The sequence below is a fragment of the Pelodiscus sinensis genome, chromosome 30 (genome assembly GCF_049634645.1).
Source record: "Pelodiscus sinensis isolate JC-2024 chromosome 30, ASM4963464v1, whole genome shotgun sequence".
In the NCBI taxonomy this organism is placed as follows: domain Eukaryota; kingdom Metazoa; phylum Chordata; order Testudines; family Trionychidae; genus Pelodiscus; species Pelodiscus sinensis.
The window spans coordinates 11,571,928-11,592,827 of record NC_134740.1 but is presented as its reverse complement, the minus strand read 5'-3'; the positions used below and the strand labels follow the sequence as shown (position 1 = coordinate 11,592,827).

The following is a 20,900-nucleotide window of genomic DNA, read 5'->3' as shown; positions in this document are numbered from 1 at the left end:
GCAATCGCGCCTTTTTTCAAGAGAGCAGCTAGACTCTCTTTTGAAAAAGCGATACGCATTTTTGAAAAATCTTCTTGTTGTCTAGATGCTCTTTTTCGACAGAGGCTTTTTTGAAAAATACTGTCAAAAAAGCCTCTATCAAAAAAGGCGTGCAGTCTAGATGTAGCCCCAAGTGGGCATCTCTCCAGCTGACCGACTGTAACGCTGCGTGAGTGACATCCAAAGAGTGGCAACAGCTCGCACCTGGTGGTGACAGGATCCAGGTTCATGTCCACGTACGGCAGAGAGGCAGGTTTTATCCAGAAGCCTCCCAGCAGAAAGGCAACCAGCATGAACTATGTGAGTCCCATCACACCGTGTTGAGTAGGGCTCACACTCAGCTCCGGCGTCTCTGTCTCTGTCGCCCCTGCAGATGATCCATTCCGAGAAAGACCCTGGCGAGAACCAGACCATCTCGGATGGGTTCATCCTGGTGGGGTTTTCCTACCTTAACAAGCTGCAAATCCTTCTCTTTCTGCTGTTGCTGCTCATCTACCTGGTTGCTCTGATGGGGAACCTGCTCGTTATCATCTTGATAAAGCTGAACCCCTCCCTCCACACCCCCATGTATTTCTTCCTTATCAACCTGTCCTTCCTGGAAATCTGCTTCACCTCCAGCATATTCCCTCAGCTGCTGGTTCACCTCCTGGTGGAAGAAAAGACCATCTCCCTCACGGGCTGTGTAGCCCAGACGTACGTCTTCAATATCACGGGCCTCACGGAATGCTGCCTCCTTGCGGCCATGGCCTACGACCGCTATGTGGCCATCTGCCGCCCCTTGCACTACACGACCATCATGAGCGGCCGGGTGTGTGCGCAGCTTGTGGGAGCTTCATGGCTCATCGGGATCTTGGTGGAAGTAGCTCAGGTCACGTGGATCTTCAGCCTGCCCTTCTGCGGATCCCAACATGTCCACCACTTCTTCTGCAACATCCCACCCGTGTTGAAGATGGTTTGCACCGACACATCGAAAATCAAGATTATGATCTTCACTGTGTCAGTTGTCTTCATCATGAGCCCTTTCCTGCTGATAATCCTGTCCTATATTTGCATTCTCTACACCATCCTGAAGCTGCCCTCAGCAGAAGGACGGGGTATTGTCTTCACTTGCTCCTCTCACCTCATGTTGGTGACTTTGTTCTATGGGACAGCCTTCATCGCTAACCTGAGGCTCAAGTCCAACTCCAGCCAGGAGGCTGATCAAATGATTTCCCTCTTGAACATAATTGTGGCACCCTTTTTGAACCCCATTATATACACACTGAGGAACAGAGAGGTGAAGGAAGCCTTGAGAAAAACAGTGGAGAAGAGTATCTTTGCACGCAGCCAGAGAAATTAGAGAATTGAAAGTAGAGTGAGTCTTTGAATCTCATCCCATCTTGGTGCATGGCTCAGATAGGAAATGAGGGGTAGATTTCTGATGGTGTCTCTTCTTCGTGGGTAGATGTCACTTCCCCAAGCCAACCTCAAATGTTTGGAGGTTACCAGCTCTGAGACCAGCAACTGAGAGGTCGAGTGAAGCAGCCCTAATGGCTGTAGCACATCAGCCATGGGGCACTAGCGATAGGTGACATTAAGCAATTGACAACAGGAAAATGTAGGAAAATACATTAAAAAAAGAGGCCCGAGGCTGAAGAAATCCTGGACCAGAAACCAACAAAGGAGACAAATGGAGAAGCCCAGTGGAACTGGGGAAGTGAAAACCATCAAGAAAGAAGGACTCATTCTCGGCATGTGATAACTTGAGCACATTTCCCTGGCCTTTCTTGCCTACTGTAACAGGTCAGGCAGAAAACATCTGTCCAGATACTGTACGTGACATTAATTCTGTCTATAATCTATTGAATAAAGCCAAAACCGATTGAGCCTAGATTTGGGGAATGCATGACTCAGTTTCCCATTGTACACACCCACAATTTGACACAACAGGGTAAATCTCACATAAATTCCCTCGCGTCTGCTTTATTCAATAAGTTAGCAATGGCGTGATACTCATATGGCAAGATTCAAACAATCCCTTACGTTTTTGCGAACACACACGTGTTTGGCAGGCATATGAACTAGGTTATGAATACCTGGCAGTTACATACGCTGTATTAGCACATGTTTTTTCTCAGTCGTTTCTTCACTCTTCCAAACCTATATCCCCCACTTCCCTGTTATGGTACAATATAACTTTTATTACAAGTGGATGCAAAACTTGTCCAAGTCAAGATTAATTCATTCCATGGCTTAGCACTCACTTGCAGGGAACATATAGGGTGTGACTACAGGGTTTTGTCGACAAAAGTGGACTTTTGTCGACAAAACTAGACCTGCGTTTTGTCGACGGCGGTAAACCTCATTCTATGAGAAATAATGCCTTTTGTCGACAGAGTTCTGTTGACAGAAGGCGTTATTGCATCTACACTGTCCTTTGCATCCACACTGTCATGTCGACAAAGCTGCTTGCTTTGTTGACAGAACTAGATGTAGTCTAGACCCTCTTTGTTGACAGAAGCTTTGTCGACAGAATCTGTTGACAAAACTTCTGTTGACAAAAGCCTGTAGTCTAGACGTACCCATATGGACCAGCGTCTGGGATGCTCTGTCCAACTTGAAGATCAGGAAGGTAAAGCTTCATACAAGACATTAAGGAACAGAGATGATGGGACAGGCTGGGTTTATGTGATATGTGAAGAGTTTTGGCACTAGAGTTACTCCTGCCCAACGTGTAAATTCACCGTGGGTCAGATGAATTTAACAGTGATGCAGAAGAACTCCTCCTAAACCATAAGAGTCAGGGCCACCACATTTGGCAAGCAGCTTCCTCTTACCCTAACTTAAACCAAGGTCTGGGTGTGGTTGTGCCAGGGAACCAGGATGTGCTGGGAACAGGACTGGTTTCCAGAAAATAGAAAGGGAGGGGGAGAGAGCGGAGGGACGCAATACTCACAGTGACCACTAGGGGAAGAAGGTGCAGGGACAGTGATACTGCAGACTGAGCATCAGGGCAAATGCACCAGAAAGAGACTGGCCATTTGGGGATGGGGCTTTACAGTAGAGCAGGTAAGTGGCCCCCATGCCCCAAAACAGTGCCAGGAGGAAGCCCCTTGCTGCCCAGCCTTGCACCCCCTTCCTCCTGGACCCAGAGCCCCACCTCTCACCATCCCACCTCGGATTCTGTGGCCTCACCCAGGAGAAGTTATAACCCCAAGAGAAGTTATAACCCTACCCAGACAGGCTTCAGGCCACGGGGGTCACTGGAGGCCAGAAGGAGCCCCCAGAACTAGCCTCCCCCACCACCCGCAGCCAGAATCAACCATGGTGTCATATGATTTGATTTTTCAGTTCCTGCACTGCAGGGCCATCTTATCCATACAAACACATCCCTTTTCCCTGTCGCCGGAGGCAATCCCCAACCTCAGCAGCTCAGATCAATTAACCCCAAGGGAACTCAGCACAGTGTCACTCTTCGTTACAGCTAATGCAAAATTGGGTTTTGCTGGGGTCTGTGCCCTGTGCGTGTGCGTGGGGCAAGGGCAAGAGCCAGGCCTGAGCCTGGCATGGCCCTAGTCCATTTCCCACCCCGCACAGCTCACCCTGGGCTCGGGTTGCAAAGGGGCTGAGGGTCTCCCAGGACAGACGTGGGTCTCAGGGGTTGCTGGGAGTCAGACCAAAGATTCGGTCGGTGGCCGGGGAAGAAGGACACAAACGATTCCCCTGCGGGGCAGAACCGGCCCCTCCTGGGCTCCGGCAGAGCAACAAGGATGATGCAACCGTCTTTCTGCCATCGCCAGCAATGCTTCCCTGCTGAGCTGGGGCTGGCGTCGGTGTCCCTGGCACACAGGAGACCGTCCCTGCGCTGCACCTGGGGCTGTTTGGCACCTTGAGATGCCGCGTGTTTGTCTGTGAGATTCGCATCTCCCAGATCTGTGGCTGCCTCACCTTGAACACTGACGGGTGCATCTCACGGGGGCCCGTCCCGTTGGCCGAGGGGCAGGGCAGGGAAGGTCAAAGGTCTCTGGGTTATCCCGTCTGGCCTGCTCTGAGTCACGTTGTGTTAACTCTCATCGCAGAGGCCTGGAGACTATTTCAGCTGGACCTAAAAGAGAAACGTCCTTAGTGGGCCCAGTCCGAGGCTCATAAGCTCGAGCTAAAAGGATCATTGGCCTGTGGAGAAAGTGACCCCGGTGTTGCCATGGCAATGAACGCCAAGTAGCATGGGAAGCTCTGCTGAACCTGCACCGGGCACCATCACCTCAGGGTTCTGTGCCCTGGCAGGGCAGTGGAGTGTAATGGTTAGAGAAGGTGGTGCTTGGAGTCAGAGCTCCTGGGGTCTCGTCGTGTCTCTGTGACAAGACGGGGCCCAGAGTCTGAGCATCAGGGAGCCATGAGCCCTGGGGGTTGTCCCTGTCCCTACCCCTGACTCTGTGTGGTGTGTTGTCAGTCAATCCCAGGGCGAGTTTCCTCCACAAAACAGACGGGATGACAAGGAAGACGCGGATGATACAGTTTCATATAGAATGACTGACCGCGAGATCGTCGTTTTGTTGCAGTTCCTGGCAGGGCCATTCCACCTCCGAGGAACGTGATGAGACGTTTCCTCCAGGGACTTGGTCCCAGAGGCCAGTGAAAGAAATAAAAACCCCCTGTTCCCTTCCGCCCAGCCAGCATCTGCCGCGAGCAGATGGAACCGCGCTGCTCAAGCAAGGTAGGCTAGGAATCAATCGCTAAGGTCCCCAGTAAAGTCCATTGGCGTCATGCCCAGGTCTGCAGTTACCACAAAGACAGGCCAACCCTTTTTTCATTTGAATTTCCCATACGTGTGTAGAGAAACTTTGTGTGTGTCGGAGCACATGGGCTGAGTGTGTCTTCATCTATCTATCTATCTATCTATCTATCTATCTATCTATCTATCTATCTATCTATCTATCTATCTATCTATCTATCCCCGCCCACCCCATCTATCTATCTATCTATCTATCTATCTATCTATCTATCTATCTATCTATCTATCTATCTATCTATCTATCTATCTATCTATCTATCCTCGCCCACCCCATCTATCTATCTATCTATCTATCTATCTATCTATCTATCTATCTATCTATCTATCTATCTATCTATCTATCTATCTATAACCGCCCACCCCATCTATCTATCTATCTATCTATCTATCTATCTATCTATCTATCTATCTATCTATCTATCTATCTATCTATCTATCTATCTATCTATCTGTCTGTCTGTCTGTCTGTCTGTCTGTCTGTCTATCTATCTATCTATCTATCCCACACACCCCCTCTATCTATCTATCTATCTATCTATCTATCTATCTATCTATCTATCTATCTATCTATCTATCTATCTATCTATCTATCTATCTATCTATCTATCTATCTATCTATCTATCTATCTGTCCCCACCCCCGATCTATCTATCTATCTAGTCAAATCCACTGGTCAGTCTACCTATTAGAATATCAATTGATCTTTTAGTTTCTGAATCTATCAGTCTGAATTCAGCTAATTATCAATCCTGGGCCAGCTGAAGAGCTTGACTTCAGGAGTGTGACACTAATTTACCCCAGGAGAAGTTGGTCCCATAATTCCATAGAGCCCACCTGAGTGATCGATGTGTATGATTCTTTCTGCTATTTTTGTCCTGTTGTTGGGGGTTGCTCCTTAGAATCATAGACTCCTAGGTCTGGAAGAGAACCTCCTAATATATGAACGATCAATCTCAGCTAAATCATCCCAGACAGGGCTAATCTCCAACCTAGACCTCCCCCACTGCAACTTGAGCCCATTGCTCCTCATTCTGCCACCTGCCACCACTGAGAACAGCCTCTCTCCATCCTCTTTGAACCCCTCTGCAGGGAGTTGCAGGCTGCTCTCAAATCCCCCCTCACTCTTCTCTCCCGCAGACTAAACAAACCCAAATCTCTCAGCCTCTCCTCATAGGTCTTGTGCTTTGACTCCTTCTAGACCACAGGCTTTTTTCGGAGAAAGAAATCTTCCGAAAAAACTTCTTCTGAAGGAGAGCATCCACACTGCAACCGTGCATCGAAAAAACCATCTGCTTTTTTGAAAGAGAGTATCCAGGCTGATTGTCAGCTGTGATTACTACGGACGGGTGGCCACCAGGGTACCTGTGTTTTTTCCTCTTCGATCTTCTTCTGAAAGAACGCCCTTTTCCCCGTGCACACATGTCTTTTTGTGAAAGAGCTCTTTCGCAAAAAGGCTTCTTCCTGGTAGAATGACCAATGCTGGAAAAGCCCCTCTGTTCTTTCGATTTTCTTGCGGAAGAACACAATTGCAGTGTGGACATTTTTTTTCGGAAAAATGGCTGTTTTTCCAACAAAACTCTGTAGTGTAGACATACCCCCAACATAAGTGTTGTTTCTAGTGGTGGGTCTTGTAAATGGATCTGAATTCAATCACCTGGATGGTCTCAGTGCGATCTCCTTTGTGCTTCTTTCATTGCTTTCATGTTCTGTATGCAAATGCAGAGTCCAGACATCTTGGGACCTCTGAAAATATCACACAGCTACCAGCGACTTGCATCAATACAGACGTTATTTCTAATAATGGTAAGTAAATGTCTCCGTTTGTGTAGACTTGGTCCAAATATCAGCCAAGCAATCAATCAGTCAGTCAGTCAGTGAGTCAGTCAATCATCCAATTAATCAGAATCCCTTCTGAAAAAAATGGTTGAATCCATATTGATGTTTGCTATTAGAAAATGTCAATTTTGATGGCAGTTTTCAATTTTCCCTTTGATTTCAATCCGACTCTTCTGAATCGAAATCGGGACTTTTGCTGTTTCAATCTGTTCATATCGATTTTGGGTGAAAACAAAGATTGGGGCATTGGGATGTGCCATGGGATGGAAACTCCATTTCCCGGCCAGCCCTGAATTTCCTGACCTAGGCGTGCTGTGGAAACTCCTCGGAAATGTCAGTGGAGGTTCTCCAAAGTAGCTCTTCAGAGAGTCACAAGAATTCAGCCCTTTCCCCCAGGTCTGCATCTTTAGATATGATCATTCACTTGTGTTTAAATTGTTCTGTGCAATGCCCTGTACGTAGTGCATCACCAGATTTTGCTCTGATTGTTTAATTTATTTTTCTCTATTTGATTCCTTTGGTTGTCCGTTTGTGTGTTTGTTGGACTATGCATCTCTGTGTTTCTATAATCCACAGTGGATGAGAAAAGCTCTTTCCTCTCTGTGGGTACGTCTAGACTACATAGCTCCATTGACGGAGCCATGTAGATTTGTTTGTTAGGCAAAGGGAGATGAAGCCGTGATTTAAATAATCGCGGCTTCATTTAAATTTAAATGGCTGCCCCGCTCTGCCGATCAGCTGTTTGTCGGCAGATCGGGGCAGTCTGGATGCTCCCCTGCCGACATGAAAGCCCTTTATCGACCTCCCCGGTAAACCTCATCCTACGAGGCATAACGGGGAGGTCGATAAAGGGCTTTCAGGTCGGCACAGGAGCACCCGGACTAGCACGCTGAGCCGACAAACAGCTGATCAGCTGTTTGTCGGCTCAGCGTGGTAGCCATTTAAATTTAAATGAAGCTGCGATTATTTAAATCGCGGCTTCATTTCCCTCTGCTGATCAGCCTAATCTACATGGCTCCATTGATGGAGCCATGTAGTTTAGACACACCCTTTATGTCTACCCTGCACCCTAAACTCAAAATAAGATACGTAATTTGCGCTATGCAAATTGCATATCTTATTTCAATTCTGTTTCAAAATTGGTTATTTCAAAATTTGGCAGGTCCACACAGTGTCAAATTTCAAAATAACACATCCCTTATCTCTCATGCAACAAGCTTTATTGAGATGGTAAAATAGCACACCAGTTATTTCAAAATATTTTGAAATAATGGGCAGCTTGTATAGATATGGCTTATGTAGACTTCTGGCATCCTGAAACAGCGGCACAGTGTAGACATATCCTGTGTATATGGGTGCGTGCGCGTGCGTGCGCACGTGTGTGTGTGTGTGGTAATTTCTAGGAGAAGTTTCTTTTTGTATAGAGAGTTTCAGATTTCAGGAGACACCAGTTCCCATTTCTGCCAATGCTCACGCAGTGCGTAAACAGTCTCCTTCTTCCATCATTCCCAGACCCCCTTCCGTAGCTCATGATTGTTACACCCTTTTAGATACCTGAAAACTGCTATCATGTCCCCCCTCAATCTTCTCTTTTCTAAACTAAACAAACCCAGTTCTTTCAGCCTTCCCTCATAGGTCATGTTCTCTAGACCTTTCATCATTTTCGTTGCTCTTCTCTGGACCCTCTCCAATTTCTCCACATCCTTCCTGACATGTGGTGCCCAGAACTGGACACAACACTCCAACTGAGGCCTAACCAGCGCAGAGTAGAGCGGAAGAATGACTTCTCGTGTCTTGCTCACAACACACCTGCTAATGCAGCCCAGAATCATGTTTGCTTTTTTTGCAACAGCGTCACACTGTTGACTCATATTTAGCTTGCGGTCCATTATAACCCCTAGATCCCTTTCTGCCGTACTCCTTCCTAGACAGTCGCTTCCCATTCTGATGTGTGAAACTGATTGTTCCTTTCTAAGTGAAGGACTTTGCATTTGTCTTTATTAAACTTCATCCTGTTTACCTCAGACCATTTCTCCAATTTGTCCAGATCATTTTGAATTATGACCCTATCTTCCAAAGCGGTGGCAACCCCTCCCAGCTTGGTATCATCTGCAAACTTAATAAGCGTACTTTCTAAGCCAATATCTAAATCGTTGGTGAAGATATTGAACAGAGCTGGTCCCAAAACAGACCCCTGCGGACCCCCACTTGTAATACCTTTCCAGCAGGATTGGGAACCATTAATAACTACTCTCTGAGTATATGGTTATCCAGCCAGTTATGCACCCACCTTATAGTAGCCCCATCTAAGTTATATTTGCCTAGTTTAGTGATAAGAATATCATGCGAGACCGTATCAAATGCCTTACTAAAGTCTAGGTATACCACATCCACCGCTTCTCCCTTATCCACAAGACTCGTTATCCTATCAAAGAAAGCTATCATGTCCAACTCTGTCATGTCACTGTCATGCCAATTATCATTACGTCTCTTGTCAAGAAAGAGCCTTGAAGTAAAACATCTGTGGGAAACGTCTCTCACACTGTAGGACATTCCTTTTTGTGAAACGCTTTGCAGTGAGGTGATGGGATAAAGAACCTCACCTGGTAAAAACTAGTGTAGCTCTGTGTATACCCAGGGAGATGTTAAAATGTACGTCGTTTAAGGAACTGGCCCTAACTCTGTTTTTTGGATATTGGGAGACACCAAGTGTGATGGGTCACTCCACACGATTTGTGGAAATCGATTTGTGAATGTGAATGGGACTCGATTGGAATATCTCACGTATGTGTATATATCAGTCATCGTTGGAAACGTTATAGTCTTCTGAATATGATTTTCCCACCTGTATGTGGGTATCCCCTTGGTAGACCAAGCTAGGAATCTGGAGTAGAAACTGGTGTCTTTCATAAAGCCATGCGAAGGGAGCACCATTTCTGGTACTTTTAGACTCTATTGGTCCATTGGCAAAGAAGCAAGGAAGCTTTGCCTTCTTGGGGACTCATGGGTCGGCCTATGAAGTATGGAGAAGGGGGTCTTACAGAGACATGTAACTGTACCACATGATACTGGAATCCTTCTTAACCCATGGACTTTTCCACGAGTTGCTGGGCGGGGTCAGACTGAAACCAAGGGCTCCGGCTTTCTGCAAATCCGATGTACGGGCGAGGAGGGAGATGATCCCAGTCGGCAGTGCAACCCGGCCACCACACCCAAGATGGCGGCTGGAGACATGCAAGAGTAAACTAGGGGAAAGGTTGGGAGGTTTTCCAGTCTGTGAAAGCCTCTCATGAAAGCAACCCAGGGGCTGAGACACGACATGGAAGTAGTGTCTTTGGTATGTTAGCTTTAGCTTGTGTATTGTGTTTTATTTTCTTTAGGAACGTTCCTGTGTCTTGCCTGCCATCTCTTATGGCCACTTCCAACCTACACTTTTATACTTCATAAAACCACTGTTGTTTCTTGATAAACCCAGTGACAGTAACAGTTATGGGAGGAGTGGGGGAAGGAGTCTGGGCATCTCATCTTACCCTGAGTGTGATGGAGAACATGAGCTCTTCCTTTTTTCTTCATGTAGCGCACCGTCAACCTGTGGAACTCCTTGCCAGAGGATGTGGTGAAGACCAGGACTTTAGCAGGGTTCAAAAAAGAGCTTAATAAAGGCATAGAGGTTAGGTCCATCAATACTTATTAGCCAGCATAGGTAGGAATGGTATCTCTAGCCTCTGTTTGTCAGGGGCTGGAAATAGATGACAGGAGAGGGATCGCTTGATGGTTACCTCTTTCTGTTCACTCCCTCTAGGGCATCAGGCATTGGCCACTGTGGGCAGATAGGCCAATGGGCTAGCTGGGCCTTTGGACTGATCCACTATGGCTGTTGTTGTGTTCTTATTTTATGTTATGTTATGAGTTCACATGGTATAAAACTTTGTGCAGAATAAGGGGGATTTCTCTGGGGGGGGGGAGAAAGAAAGAAAGAAAGAAAGAAAGAAAGAAAGAAAGAAAGAAAGAAAGAAAGAAAGAAAGAAAGAAAGAAAGAAAGAAAGAAAGAAAACTCCCCTTCCTGGGATACACCAATGTAGCTCCCAGAGTCAATTTAATCTGTTGTCACTCAGCTGTAGTGCCACTGATGTCCAAGTGGGCATCTCTCCGGCTGACCGACTGTAATGCTGTCGGCCTGACACCCAGACAACTGTAGCAGCTCGCACATGGCAGTGATGGGCCCAGGTGCATGTCCACACACAGAGTAGCGGCAGGTTTTAGTCAGAAGCCTCCCAGCGGAAAGGCAACCAACATGAACTGTGTGAGTCCCATCACACCGCGTTGAGTAGGGCTCACACTCAGCTCCAGCGTCTCTGTCTCTGTCGCCCCTGCAGATGGTCCATTCCGAGAAAGACCCTGGCGAGAACCAGACCATCTCGGATGGGTTCATCCTGGTGGGGTTTTCCTATCTTAACAAGCTGCAAATCCTTCTCTTTCTGCTGTTGCTCGTCACCTACCTGCTTACTCTGATGGGGAACCTGCTCGTTATCCTCTTGATAAAACTGAACCCCGCCCTCCACACCCCCATGTATTTCTTCCTGGTCAACCTGTCCTTCCTGGAAATCTGCTTCACCTCCAGTGTGGTCCCACAGCTGCTGGTTCACCTGCTGGTGGAGGAAAAGACCATCTCCCTTGCAGGCTGTGCAGCCCAGATGTATGTCTACACCATCATGGGCCTAACAGAATGCTGCCTCCTTGCAGCCATGGCCTACGACCGCTACGCGGCCATTTGTCACCCCTTGCACTACACGACCATCATGAGCAGCCGGGTGTGTGCACAGCTCGCAGGGACTTCATGGGGCATTGGGATCTCAGTGGAAGTAGCTCAGACCACGTGGATCTTCAGCCTGCCCTTGTGTGGATCCCACCGCATCCACCACTTCTTCTGCGACATCCCACCAGTACTGAAGCTGGCCTGTGCCGACACATCGAAAAACAAGATCATGGTCTTCACTGTGTCGGTGCTGTTCATCATGGGCCCTTTCTTGTTGATAATCCTGTCCTACGTCTGCATTATCTACACCATCCTCAAGCTGCCGTCAGCAGAGGGGAGGCGTAAAGCCTTCTCCACCTGCTCCTCCCACCTCATGGTGGTGACTTTGTTCTATGGAACGGCCCTCATCGCCTACCTGGTGCCCAAGTCTGAATCGACCATGGAGAGCGATCAAATGATTTCCCTCGTGAACACCATTGTGGCCCCTGTGTTGAATCCCATGATTTACACGCTGAGGAACAAAGAGGTGAAGGGAGCCTGGAGAAGAGCAATAGAGAAGAGCATCTTTGCAGACAGCCAGAGAAATTAGAGAATGGAAAGTAGAGTTAATCAAGGGGCATTCATGGAAATTCATGAAAAGTTTGTTGAATTTCCAGCAATGACTCTCAATATTTGTATTCCAAATTAACATTTTGATTGGCTTTAACATGTTCTAAACCTGCCGGGAGAATGAGATGAGAAACAGTTGTTACAAAAACTCTCCAAATTTTAAATAGCTTGATATTACTGAAAATATGGTAGCTAGAACATGTCACCAGTGTTAAAATTCACTGAATAATCAAAGAAGAATATTTAGTTAAAGTAGTTTCCTTGTTTTAGGTCTCCACAATTTGAAATGCCAAGGAAAAGAAAGCAGTAAAAGAAACGTATTCCAGGGGCATGTCTCCCAGGTCTGTGGCTGCTTCACCCCAAACATTGATGGGCGCATCTCACTGGGGCATTCCTCACTGTCCAAGGGGCACAGAAGGGAAGGTCAAAAAGGACGTCTAGATCACCTCATTTGACCTGCTCTCGTTCTGTTAACTTCCATCACACAGGCATAGAGAGCACATGACCCATGCATCAAACCGGACATAAAAGAGAAAAGGGCTTGGTGCTTTTGGTATCAGACCACTGAAATGGAGGCTCCTGATGTCTAAGGAGTGTCCTCCCCTCAGCGTGAGTCTTGCCCGCATTCACCACCAAAAATGTTCTGCTTACAAGGAGCACATGGGATTTTTCTAGAGAGAAAAGGCAACACACTGTGTTTATTGAGAATACAGTCACAAAGCAGGTAGCATATGCTTACATATACAGGCAAACAGACAAACCCAGGCTGTGTCTAGACTGCATCCCTTTTACGGAAAAGGGATGCAAATTAGACACATCACAATTGCAAATGAAGTGGGGATTTAAATCCCCCCCGCTTCATTTGCATAAACATGGCTGCCGCTTTTTTCCGGCTCGGAGCTTTGCCGGAAAAAAGCGCCAGTCTAGACATGGATCTTTCGGAAAATAAAGCCTTTTCTGAAAGATCCCTTATTCCTTATTTTAAGGGGAATAAGGGATCTTTCGAAAAAGCCTTTATTTTCCAAAAGATCTGCATCTATACTGGTGCTTTTTTCTGGCAAAGCTCCGAGCCGGAAAAGAGCGGCAGCCATTTTTATGCAAATGAAGCGGGGATTTACATTTCTTTTGGACTTCGTTTTTTACCACATTTGGTCCGTTGACCGTCACACTGATTTTTTAACACACTCATTTGTTAGTTACACAAACCCAGGTCGATGTCTTTGTTACAAAACACAGTCTCTGGTACAAAAAAGCCGGGTGCACACGGGCACAAACACCTCGCCTTACAACTGAGAAATCCGGTCAATATACTCATTTCCTTAGGTCACGATTGTCATTTTAAAACGTGCAACAAAATGGTAAAAATCGAGTCCTGCTTTCAAATCCATTTTAGACACAACGGACTGGCTGGTTCTTTGCCACTAGGAAGGGAAAGGTCTTTCGTGCTCTCAGAAAGCATGGCTGACATAAGAACATAAGAATGGCCATACTGGGTCAGACCAAAGGTCCATCTAGCCCGGTATCCTGTCTGATTCACTCCCTCTGGGGCACCTGGCATTGGCTGCTGTCAGCAAACAGGTAATGATCAAGCGATCTCTCTCCTGCCAGTCATCTTCATCCTCTGACAAACAGAGGCCAGGGACCCCATTCCTTACCCATCCTGGCTAATCGCCATTAATGGACTTAACCACCATGAATTTATCTAGTTCTCTTTTAAACCCTGTTATAGTCCTACCCTTCACAGCCTCCTCAGGCAAGGAGTTCCACAGATTAACAAAGAACACTGAGGCACAGAACGGCCTACAACCACCGTGCACACTCTATTCCAACCCAACAGGGATTGTGCTAATACCCGGCCACGGGGTGAGAAGGTGCCAGACTGAAGAAGGACTGGAAGGAGAAGGAGGGAATGAGCCACGCTCGGCGTGTGCGTACGTGCCGCGGCCTCCTCCTCTTGTCACCAGCCCCGTGGACACGTTGATGGCCAGAACAGAGGAACAGAGCTTTAATATGCGGCAGCTCCAAGAGCTACCACTGGGGCCCTGGGGTCAGCGCGGCCCCCCCCAGAGGAAAGCGTCCCCAAAAGAGCCATAGGCTTAGTTCCCAGCCCCTCAGCGCCCCCTGCTGCTGAGCTGGGGCATTGGGATCCACCCGCCTGACACCGTCCCACAGAGCCCTCCCGGCCCAGCCCCTCAGCGCCCCCTAGTGCCAGGGTGGGGCGTTGGGACCCCCCCCACCTGAAACCATCCTACAGAGCCCTCCCAGCCCAGCCCCTCAGCGCCCCCTGCTGCTGAGCTGGGGCATTGGGATCCACCCGCCTGACACCGTCCCACAGAGCCCTCCCGGCCCAGCCCCTCAGCACCCCCTAGTGCCAGGGTGGGGCGTTGGGACCCCCCCCACCTGAAACCATCCTACAGAGCCCTCCCAGCCCAGCCCCTCAGCGCCCCCTGCTGCTGAGCTGGGGCATTGGGATCCACCCGCCTGACACCGTCCCACAGAGCCCTCCCGGCCCAGCCCTCAGCGCCCCCTAGTGCCAGGCTGGGGCATTGGGATCCACCCGCCTGAAACCGTCCCACAGAGCCCTCCTGACCCAGCCCCTCAGCACCCCCTAGTGCCAGGGTGGGGCGTTGGGACCCCCCCCCCACCTGAAACCATCCTACAGAGCCCTCCCAGCCCAGCCCCTCAGCGCCCCCTGCTGCTGAGCTGGGGCATTGGGATCCACCCGCCTGACACCGTCCCACAGAGCCCTCCTGACCCAGCCCCTCAGCGCCCCCTAGTGCCAGGCTGGGGCATTGGGATCCACCCGCCTGACACCGTCCCACAGAGCCCTCCTGACCCAGCCCCTCAGCGCCCCCTAGTGCCAGGCCGGGGCATTGGGATCCACCCACCTGACACCGTCCCACAGAGCCCTCCCGGCCCAGCCCCTCAGCGCCCCCTAGTGCCAGGCTGGGGCATTGGGATCCACCCGCCTGACACCGTCCCACAGAGCCCTCCCGGCCCAGCCCCTCAGCGCCCCCTAGTGCCAGGCTGGGACATTGCCAGCAACACTTACTGGGGGGGGGGGGAATCTGTCCCACATGAAGCACACACTTCATGCCCGGTAGCCCCTATGGCCCTGCTGTAGCAAAGGGGTCAACGTACCTGAAACATGAGAGAGCTCCCATCCCCCCACTCGCTGCCGCCCCCGGCCCCCCGCCCCTCGGCTCCCACAAAGAGTTTGTTCTAACACCCCTGGGAGCCCGCCCTGATCCTGGTCCCGCTGCAAACGGACTGGAGCCAAAAGGACCCGTCCCCCCGCCTGCTCTGGGCTGTGGGGCTGGCCCTCCAAGAGGGAAATGGGACCTGTGGGTACTGGGGGGGCGGGGGGTCTGAGAGTGAGGACGCCTGGGTTCTGTGCCCAGCACCAGCAGGGCCGTGGGGAGTAATGGTTAGAGCAGGAGGGGCTGGGAGTCAGAGCTCCTGGGTTCCCATCTGTGCCTCAGGGACCTGGAGCCAGGAGCCCTGCGGTGTGTTCCTGCCGCTGCCCCTGCCTCTGTGTGTTGTGTTGCCTGGGGCAGCTCATTCCTGCTTCCTCTTGAAATGCCGCCTCCTAACGAAGGGCAGGGCCACACAAGTTGCCACCGTGAGCAAACCCCTGATGAATTTCATCTACCCCACGCACATGCTGATTCCGATGCTGCGGGTACCACGGGCTGTGAAACGACAGGCCCCAATGAATGCTGCTTTGGGGATTTCTACAGGGTAGTGCCTGCTGGGACGCCGTCCCCCAGGCCAGGGAAGGAAATAAAACTCCCTGTTCCCTCAGCACGTCCAGCACCTGCCGCACGGAGAGGGAACTGCTCCTCCTACGGGAGGGAGGCTACGAATGAACGACGGAGGCCCCCGGCCTTTCATCCAACGTGGTCCGCCAGAACCGTGCCCCAGCCTGCAACTGGAGAAAACCATCTCACCGCTTCTTTCTATTCAAACGTCCATATACGAATAGAGAACCACAATGTGTGTGTGAGCACGGAGGTTGGGAGTGTGTTCGTCTCTCTCTCTCTCCCCCCACCTCCCCTTTTTCTATCTATCTATCTATCTATCTATCTATCTATCTATCTATCTATCTATCTATCTATCTATCTATCTATCTATCCCCATACACCCCTTCTATCTATCTATCTATCTATCTATCTATCTATCTATCTATCTATCTATCTATCTATCTATCTATCTATCTATCCCCACACACCCCCTCTATCTATCTATCTATCTATCTATCTATCTATCTATCTATCTATCTATCTATCTATCTATCTATCTATCTATCTATCTACCCCCATACACCCCCTCTATCTATCTATCTATCTATCTATCTATCTATCTATCTATCTATCTATCTATCTATCTATCCCCACACACCCCCTCTATCTATCTATCTATCTATCTATCTATCTATCTATCTATCTATCTATCTATCTACCCCCATACACCCCCTCTATCTATCTATCTATCTATCTATCTATCTATCTATCTATCTATCTATCCCCACACACCCCCTCTATCTATCTATCTATCTATCTATCTATCTATCTATCTATCTATCTATCTATCTGACTGTCTGTCATCCTCACACAGCCCCCTCTCCCACCCGGCCAATCCAGTGAAATCTACCTGGCAGGACATCTTTTAGCATATCACTTAATCTACTGGTCTCCAGATCTCTCATTCTGGGTGAATGTCTGGCCCCAGATTTCCATGGTGCCCCGAGCACCAACGCGGCTCATCACCGTGTCTTGGTTTTATGTGTTCTTTTGGGGTTTTTGTTGTTATTTCTGGCTTCTCCTTCCCTCGTCTTTAGTCCCCTCTGTTACCTGACCCACCTCATCGTCCATCATCCACTGAAGGGGAGTAGAAATGTTGGTTCCTGACGGGGGCCTTGTGCATGGGTCTCAGTGTCGTCAGTCCCGTGGGTTCAGCTGGGGTCTTCTAATAAGTGTCCACACCCGATGCCCAAGCATTAAGAGCTGGATATAACGTGTGTTTCTTTACCCTCACTCCTGTTTTTTCTGTTTATTTAAACACAGCATCCTGTTGCCTTGATGTGCTCTGAAAATATCACCCACCCGCCACTGAAAAGAACCTCTCGAGTCCTTCTCCCTCACAGTGAGTAAACCACTCCGTTTATTTACAGCCTGGGCGACTATCCTGTGTGAGAAATAAAGAACTGACTCCAGGAGAGGCAGTTCCCTGCACTGGCGTGCTGAGCCAAGTCCTCGCCAACGTCAGGGTAATAGAATCATAGAACCATAGAGCTGGAAGAGACCTCAGAAGGTCATCACATCCAGCCCCCTGCCCTAGGCAGGACCAATCCCAACAAAATCAACCCAGCCAGGGCTTTGTCAAGCCGAGACTTAAACACCTGTAGGGATGGAGACTCCACTACTTCCCTAGGGAACCCATCCCAGTGCTTCCCCACCCTCCTAGTGAAATAGTTTTTCCTAATATCCAACCTGGACCTTTCCCACCACAACTTGAGACCATTGCTCCTTGTTCTGCCATCCGTCATCACTGAGAACAGCCTCTCTCCTTTTTTTTGGAACCTCCCTTCAGGAAGTTGAAGGCTGCTCTCAAATCCCCTCTCACTCTTCGCTTCTGCAGACTAAACAGACCCAACTCCCTCAGCCTTTCCTCATAAGTCATATGCTCCAGCCCCCTAATCATTTTGGTTGCCCTCCATTGGACCCTCTCCAATGCGTCCACATCCTTTTTGTAGTGGGGGGCCCAGAACTGGACACAATACTCCAGATGTGGCCTCACCAAAGCTGAATAAAGGGGAGTGTCTGTTCCCCCAAGACACTCTTCTAGGAGGCAGATAAATTCCCACCTCTCCTCCAGGTCTCTTGTTCCCCATTCGAGAAGCATCCTGTGCCACGCACTGTCCATAGCGCACCAGCAGGGTTTGCTTTGGTTGAGTGATATAATTTGCTCTCTGTGAATAATTTATGGACATACACCTATACCTATTTCATAGGGTATGTCTACCACGGCAAAGTTATTTTGAAATAACTTTCCTAGCGTCTATACAAGCCAACCGCTATTTCGAAATAAATTCTAAATAAAGGAGGGCTTATTTCAAAATTGGTAAACCTCATTCCATGAGGAATAGTGCCAATTTTGAAATTGCTATTTCAAAATAAGTGTTGTATAGATGTTTATTTTGAAATAGGGGGCCTCCAGCCCTTCCCAGGTGCCCTGCTGGCTGCCCTGGCCACAAGCTAACTTCTGACCGGATGCCCTGCCGGAACCTGTTCTAGCCGGCCTTAAATGTGATTCAGCATCCAATCAGTGTGGACGCACTATTTCAAAAGAGCAAAAAGCTATTTTGAAATGCATTTTGTGTGTAGACACGTTATTTCGAAATGAGATATTTTGAGATAACACTGTAGTGTAGACACACCCATACAGAGCTGAAAAGGATCTTGAAAGGACATTGAGTCCAATCCCCTGCCCTCACAGCAGAACTACGTACCATCCTTGGCAGATTCGCCCCAGCTCCCGAAATGGTCCCCTGAAGGATTGGGACCAGTACTGAAGCAGGCCAATACTCAAACCACTGAGCTACCTTCATGTGCATCTCTGTCATGCCCCCTCGATGTGCGTGTGTTTGTGTGTGAGTGTGTGTAAAACCCAGGAAAAGGTTCCTGCGATTACGGCAGAGTTTCAGGGATCGGGAGAGCTCAGTTTTCAAACAGAGAGAAAACAACTAGCACCGTTGCTTTTACGCCCCCTATTGCTGGCATACACTGACGTGGCCCCATTGGAGTCAATGTATCCGATTCTGACCCACTGTGAATCCGCTGCAGTTCCATTGGGGCCAAAATACAACGTCCATACAGCGCCAGCTGTGAACCCCTATTGGGGGCTCCACCCCGTCACACGTGTCTATGCCGAACTGCAGCAAGATTTGGACAAATGCCCCCCAGCAGAAAGGAAATCAGTGTCCAATGTGTGATTCACCTCCACACGTGTGGGTTTGACTCCCGTGTCTCTCTGTTACCCCTGCAGATGAACAATTCTGAGAGCCACCCTGGCGAGAACCAGACCATCTCCCCTGGGTTCATCCTGGTGGGGTTTTCCTACCTCAACGAGCTGCAAATCCTTCTGTTTCTCCTTCTGCTGCTCATCTACCTCCTCACCCTGATGGGGAACCTGCTCGTTATCCTCCTGATAAAGCTGAACCCCTCCCTCCACAGCCCCATGTATTTCTTCCTGGTCAACTTGTCCTTCTTGGAAATGTGCTTCACCTCCAGCGTGGTCCCGCAGTTGCTGGTTCACCTGCTGGTGGAGGAAAAGACCATCTCCCTTGTGGGCTGTGCAGCCCAGATGTACGTCTACAGTATCATGGGCCTCACAGAATGCTGCCTTCTCGCGGCCATGGCCTACGATCGCTACGTGGCCATCTGCCACCCCCTGCACTACACCACCATCATGAGCGGCCGGGTGTGTGCAGAGCTCGCGGGGGCGTCATGGCTCATCAGCATCACGGTGGAGATTGTTCCAACGGTCTGGATCTTCAGCCTGCCTTTTTGTGGCTCCTACTGCATCCACCACTTCTTCTGCGACATTCCCCCCGTGCTGAAGATGGTCTGCACCGACACATCGAACATTAGGATTGTGGGGTTCATTGTGACAGGGCTGTTTGTCATTAACCCTTTCCTGTTGATACTCCTGTCCTACGTCCGCATTATCTCCACCATCCTCAAGCTGCCATCCACGGAGGGGAGGCGTAAAGCCTTCTCCACCTGCTCCTCTCACCTCACAGTGGTGACTTTTTTCTATGGAACGGCCCTGATCACCTACCTCGTGCCCAAGTCTGATTCCACCAAGGAGAGTGATCAAATGATTTCTCTTATGAACACCATTGTGGCACCCCTGTTGAACCCCCTAATATACACACTGAGGAACAAAGAGGTGAAGGGAGCCATGAGAAAAGCAGTGGTGAAGAGTATCTTTGCACACAGCCGGAGAAATTAGAGAATGGAAAGTTGAGTGAATCAAAATGGGCAAGGGGGTGGGGGGAGGGGATTAAGGAAAATTCATATTTTCTTATATATCTCACAATGACTCTCGATATGTTTACTCAAATTTTGTCATTTTGTTTTGTTCTCAACTTGCTGGGATAATGAAAAGAGACATGGTTGTTATGAAAAACAACCTCCAAATTTTAAATGTCTTAATTTTCCATCATGTATAATAGTTGGGAAATTTTTACTTTAAAAAAAAAAATCACTGAAAAATTGAAGAAGAAGATTTAGTCGATGGAGTGTCCCGAACGTCAAAATATGAAAAGAAACTTAAAAAGGGAAACGTTGCCTTCCTGGCACACAGTCACCAACCATGTCTGTGACAGGATGGAATATGTGGAGCTCTTGTTCTTTTTAACACCCCCCAGGTGGAACAGCCCTGCCACTGACCTGGGCACCGATGCCATGTGGGGTGTTGACGGGGAGAGGTGGGGATGGGGGGTCCCAAAATTGAGGTTTTCATGGGCTGCAGCAGGAGGTGAGAAAAAGTTTGTGTTTCTCTGACAGCAAACTGAGAGGCTGGTGGGGCTGAAGGTAACAACAAACAGCTGCTCTACTTCCTGCTCCTACCCCTGGGCTGGTCTCGTCTGCCTTTGTCCCCCTCCAGCTGGTCTCCAAGGGGAGCCCCTGCCAGGCCTGCTGACGGTTGGAGCAAAAGGGGCAATTTCCCAGGGCCCGGATGCTTTTAAATGGCTCCCAAAAGCCATTGCTGCCGGCAGCAGGGTGTGTGGAGCGTGTGGGCCATGTGCTCCACAGGCCCGTTCCACTCCACAGTGGGGAGTTGCCAAGGGCCCTTCCCACATGGGGCCCCCAACAGAGGGAA

General features: G+C 49.1%; 3 protein-coding genes across 3 annotated transcripts; all 3 read left to right on the top strand.

The window, feature by feature from the left end:
• Positions 1-412: 412 nt before the first annotated feature.
• On the top strand, positions 413-1,378 carry LOC102453362 (olfactory receptor 10A4-like). Its single transcript, XM_075911808.1, has one exon. It carries the CDS (start codon positions 413-415, stop codon positions 1,376-1,378), a length of 966 nt encoding a protein of 321 aa, XP_075767923.1.
• A 9,644-nt stretch (positions 1,379-11,022) lies between these two features.
• On the top strand, positions 11,023-11,991 carry LOC102453107 (olfactory receptor 10A4-like). Its single transcript, XM_075912046.1, has one exon. The coding sequence runs from the start codon at positions 11,023-11,025 to the stop codon at positions 11,989-11,991; it is 969 nt and encodes a 322-aa protein (XP_075768161.1).
• Positions 11,992-19,058: 7,067 nt separating this feature from the next.
• On the top strand, positions 19,059-20,027 carry LOC102452859 (olfactory receptor 10A4-like). Its single transcript, XM_006112323.2, has one exon. It carries the CDS (start codon positions 19,059-19,061, stop codon positions 20,025-20,027), a length of 969 nt encoding a protein of 322 aa, XP_006112385.2.
• The last annotated feature ends 873 nt before the right edge of the window (positions 20,028-20,900 follow it).

Bases quoted from the DNA above. Each gene is read 5' to 3' on its own strand.
- LOC102453362 (XM_075911808.1), top strand. From the start codon at position 413: ATGATCCATTCCGAGAAAGACCCTGGCGAGAACCAGACCATCTCGGAT.
- LOC102453107 (XM_075912046.1), top strand. From the start codon at position 11,023: ATGGTCCATTCCGAGAAAGACCCTGGCGAGAACCAGACCATCTCGGAT.
- LOC102452859 (XM_006112323.2), top strand. From the start codon at position 19,059: ATGAACAATTCTGAGAGCCACCCTGGCGAGAACCAGACCATCTCCCCT.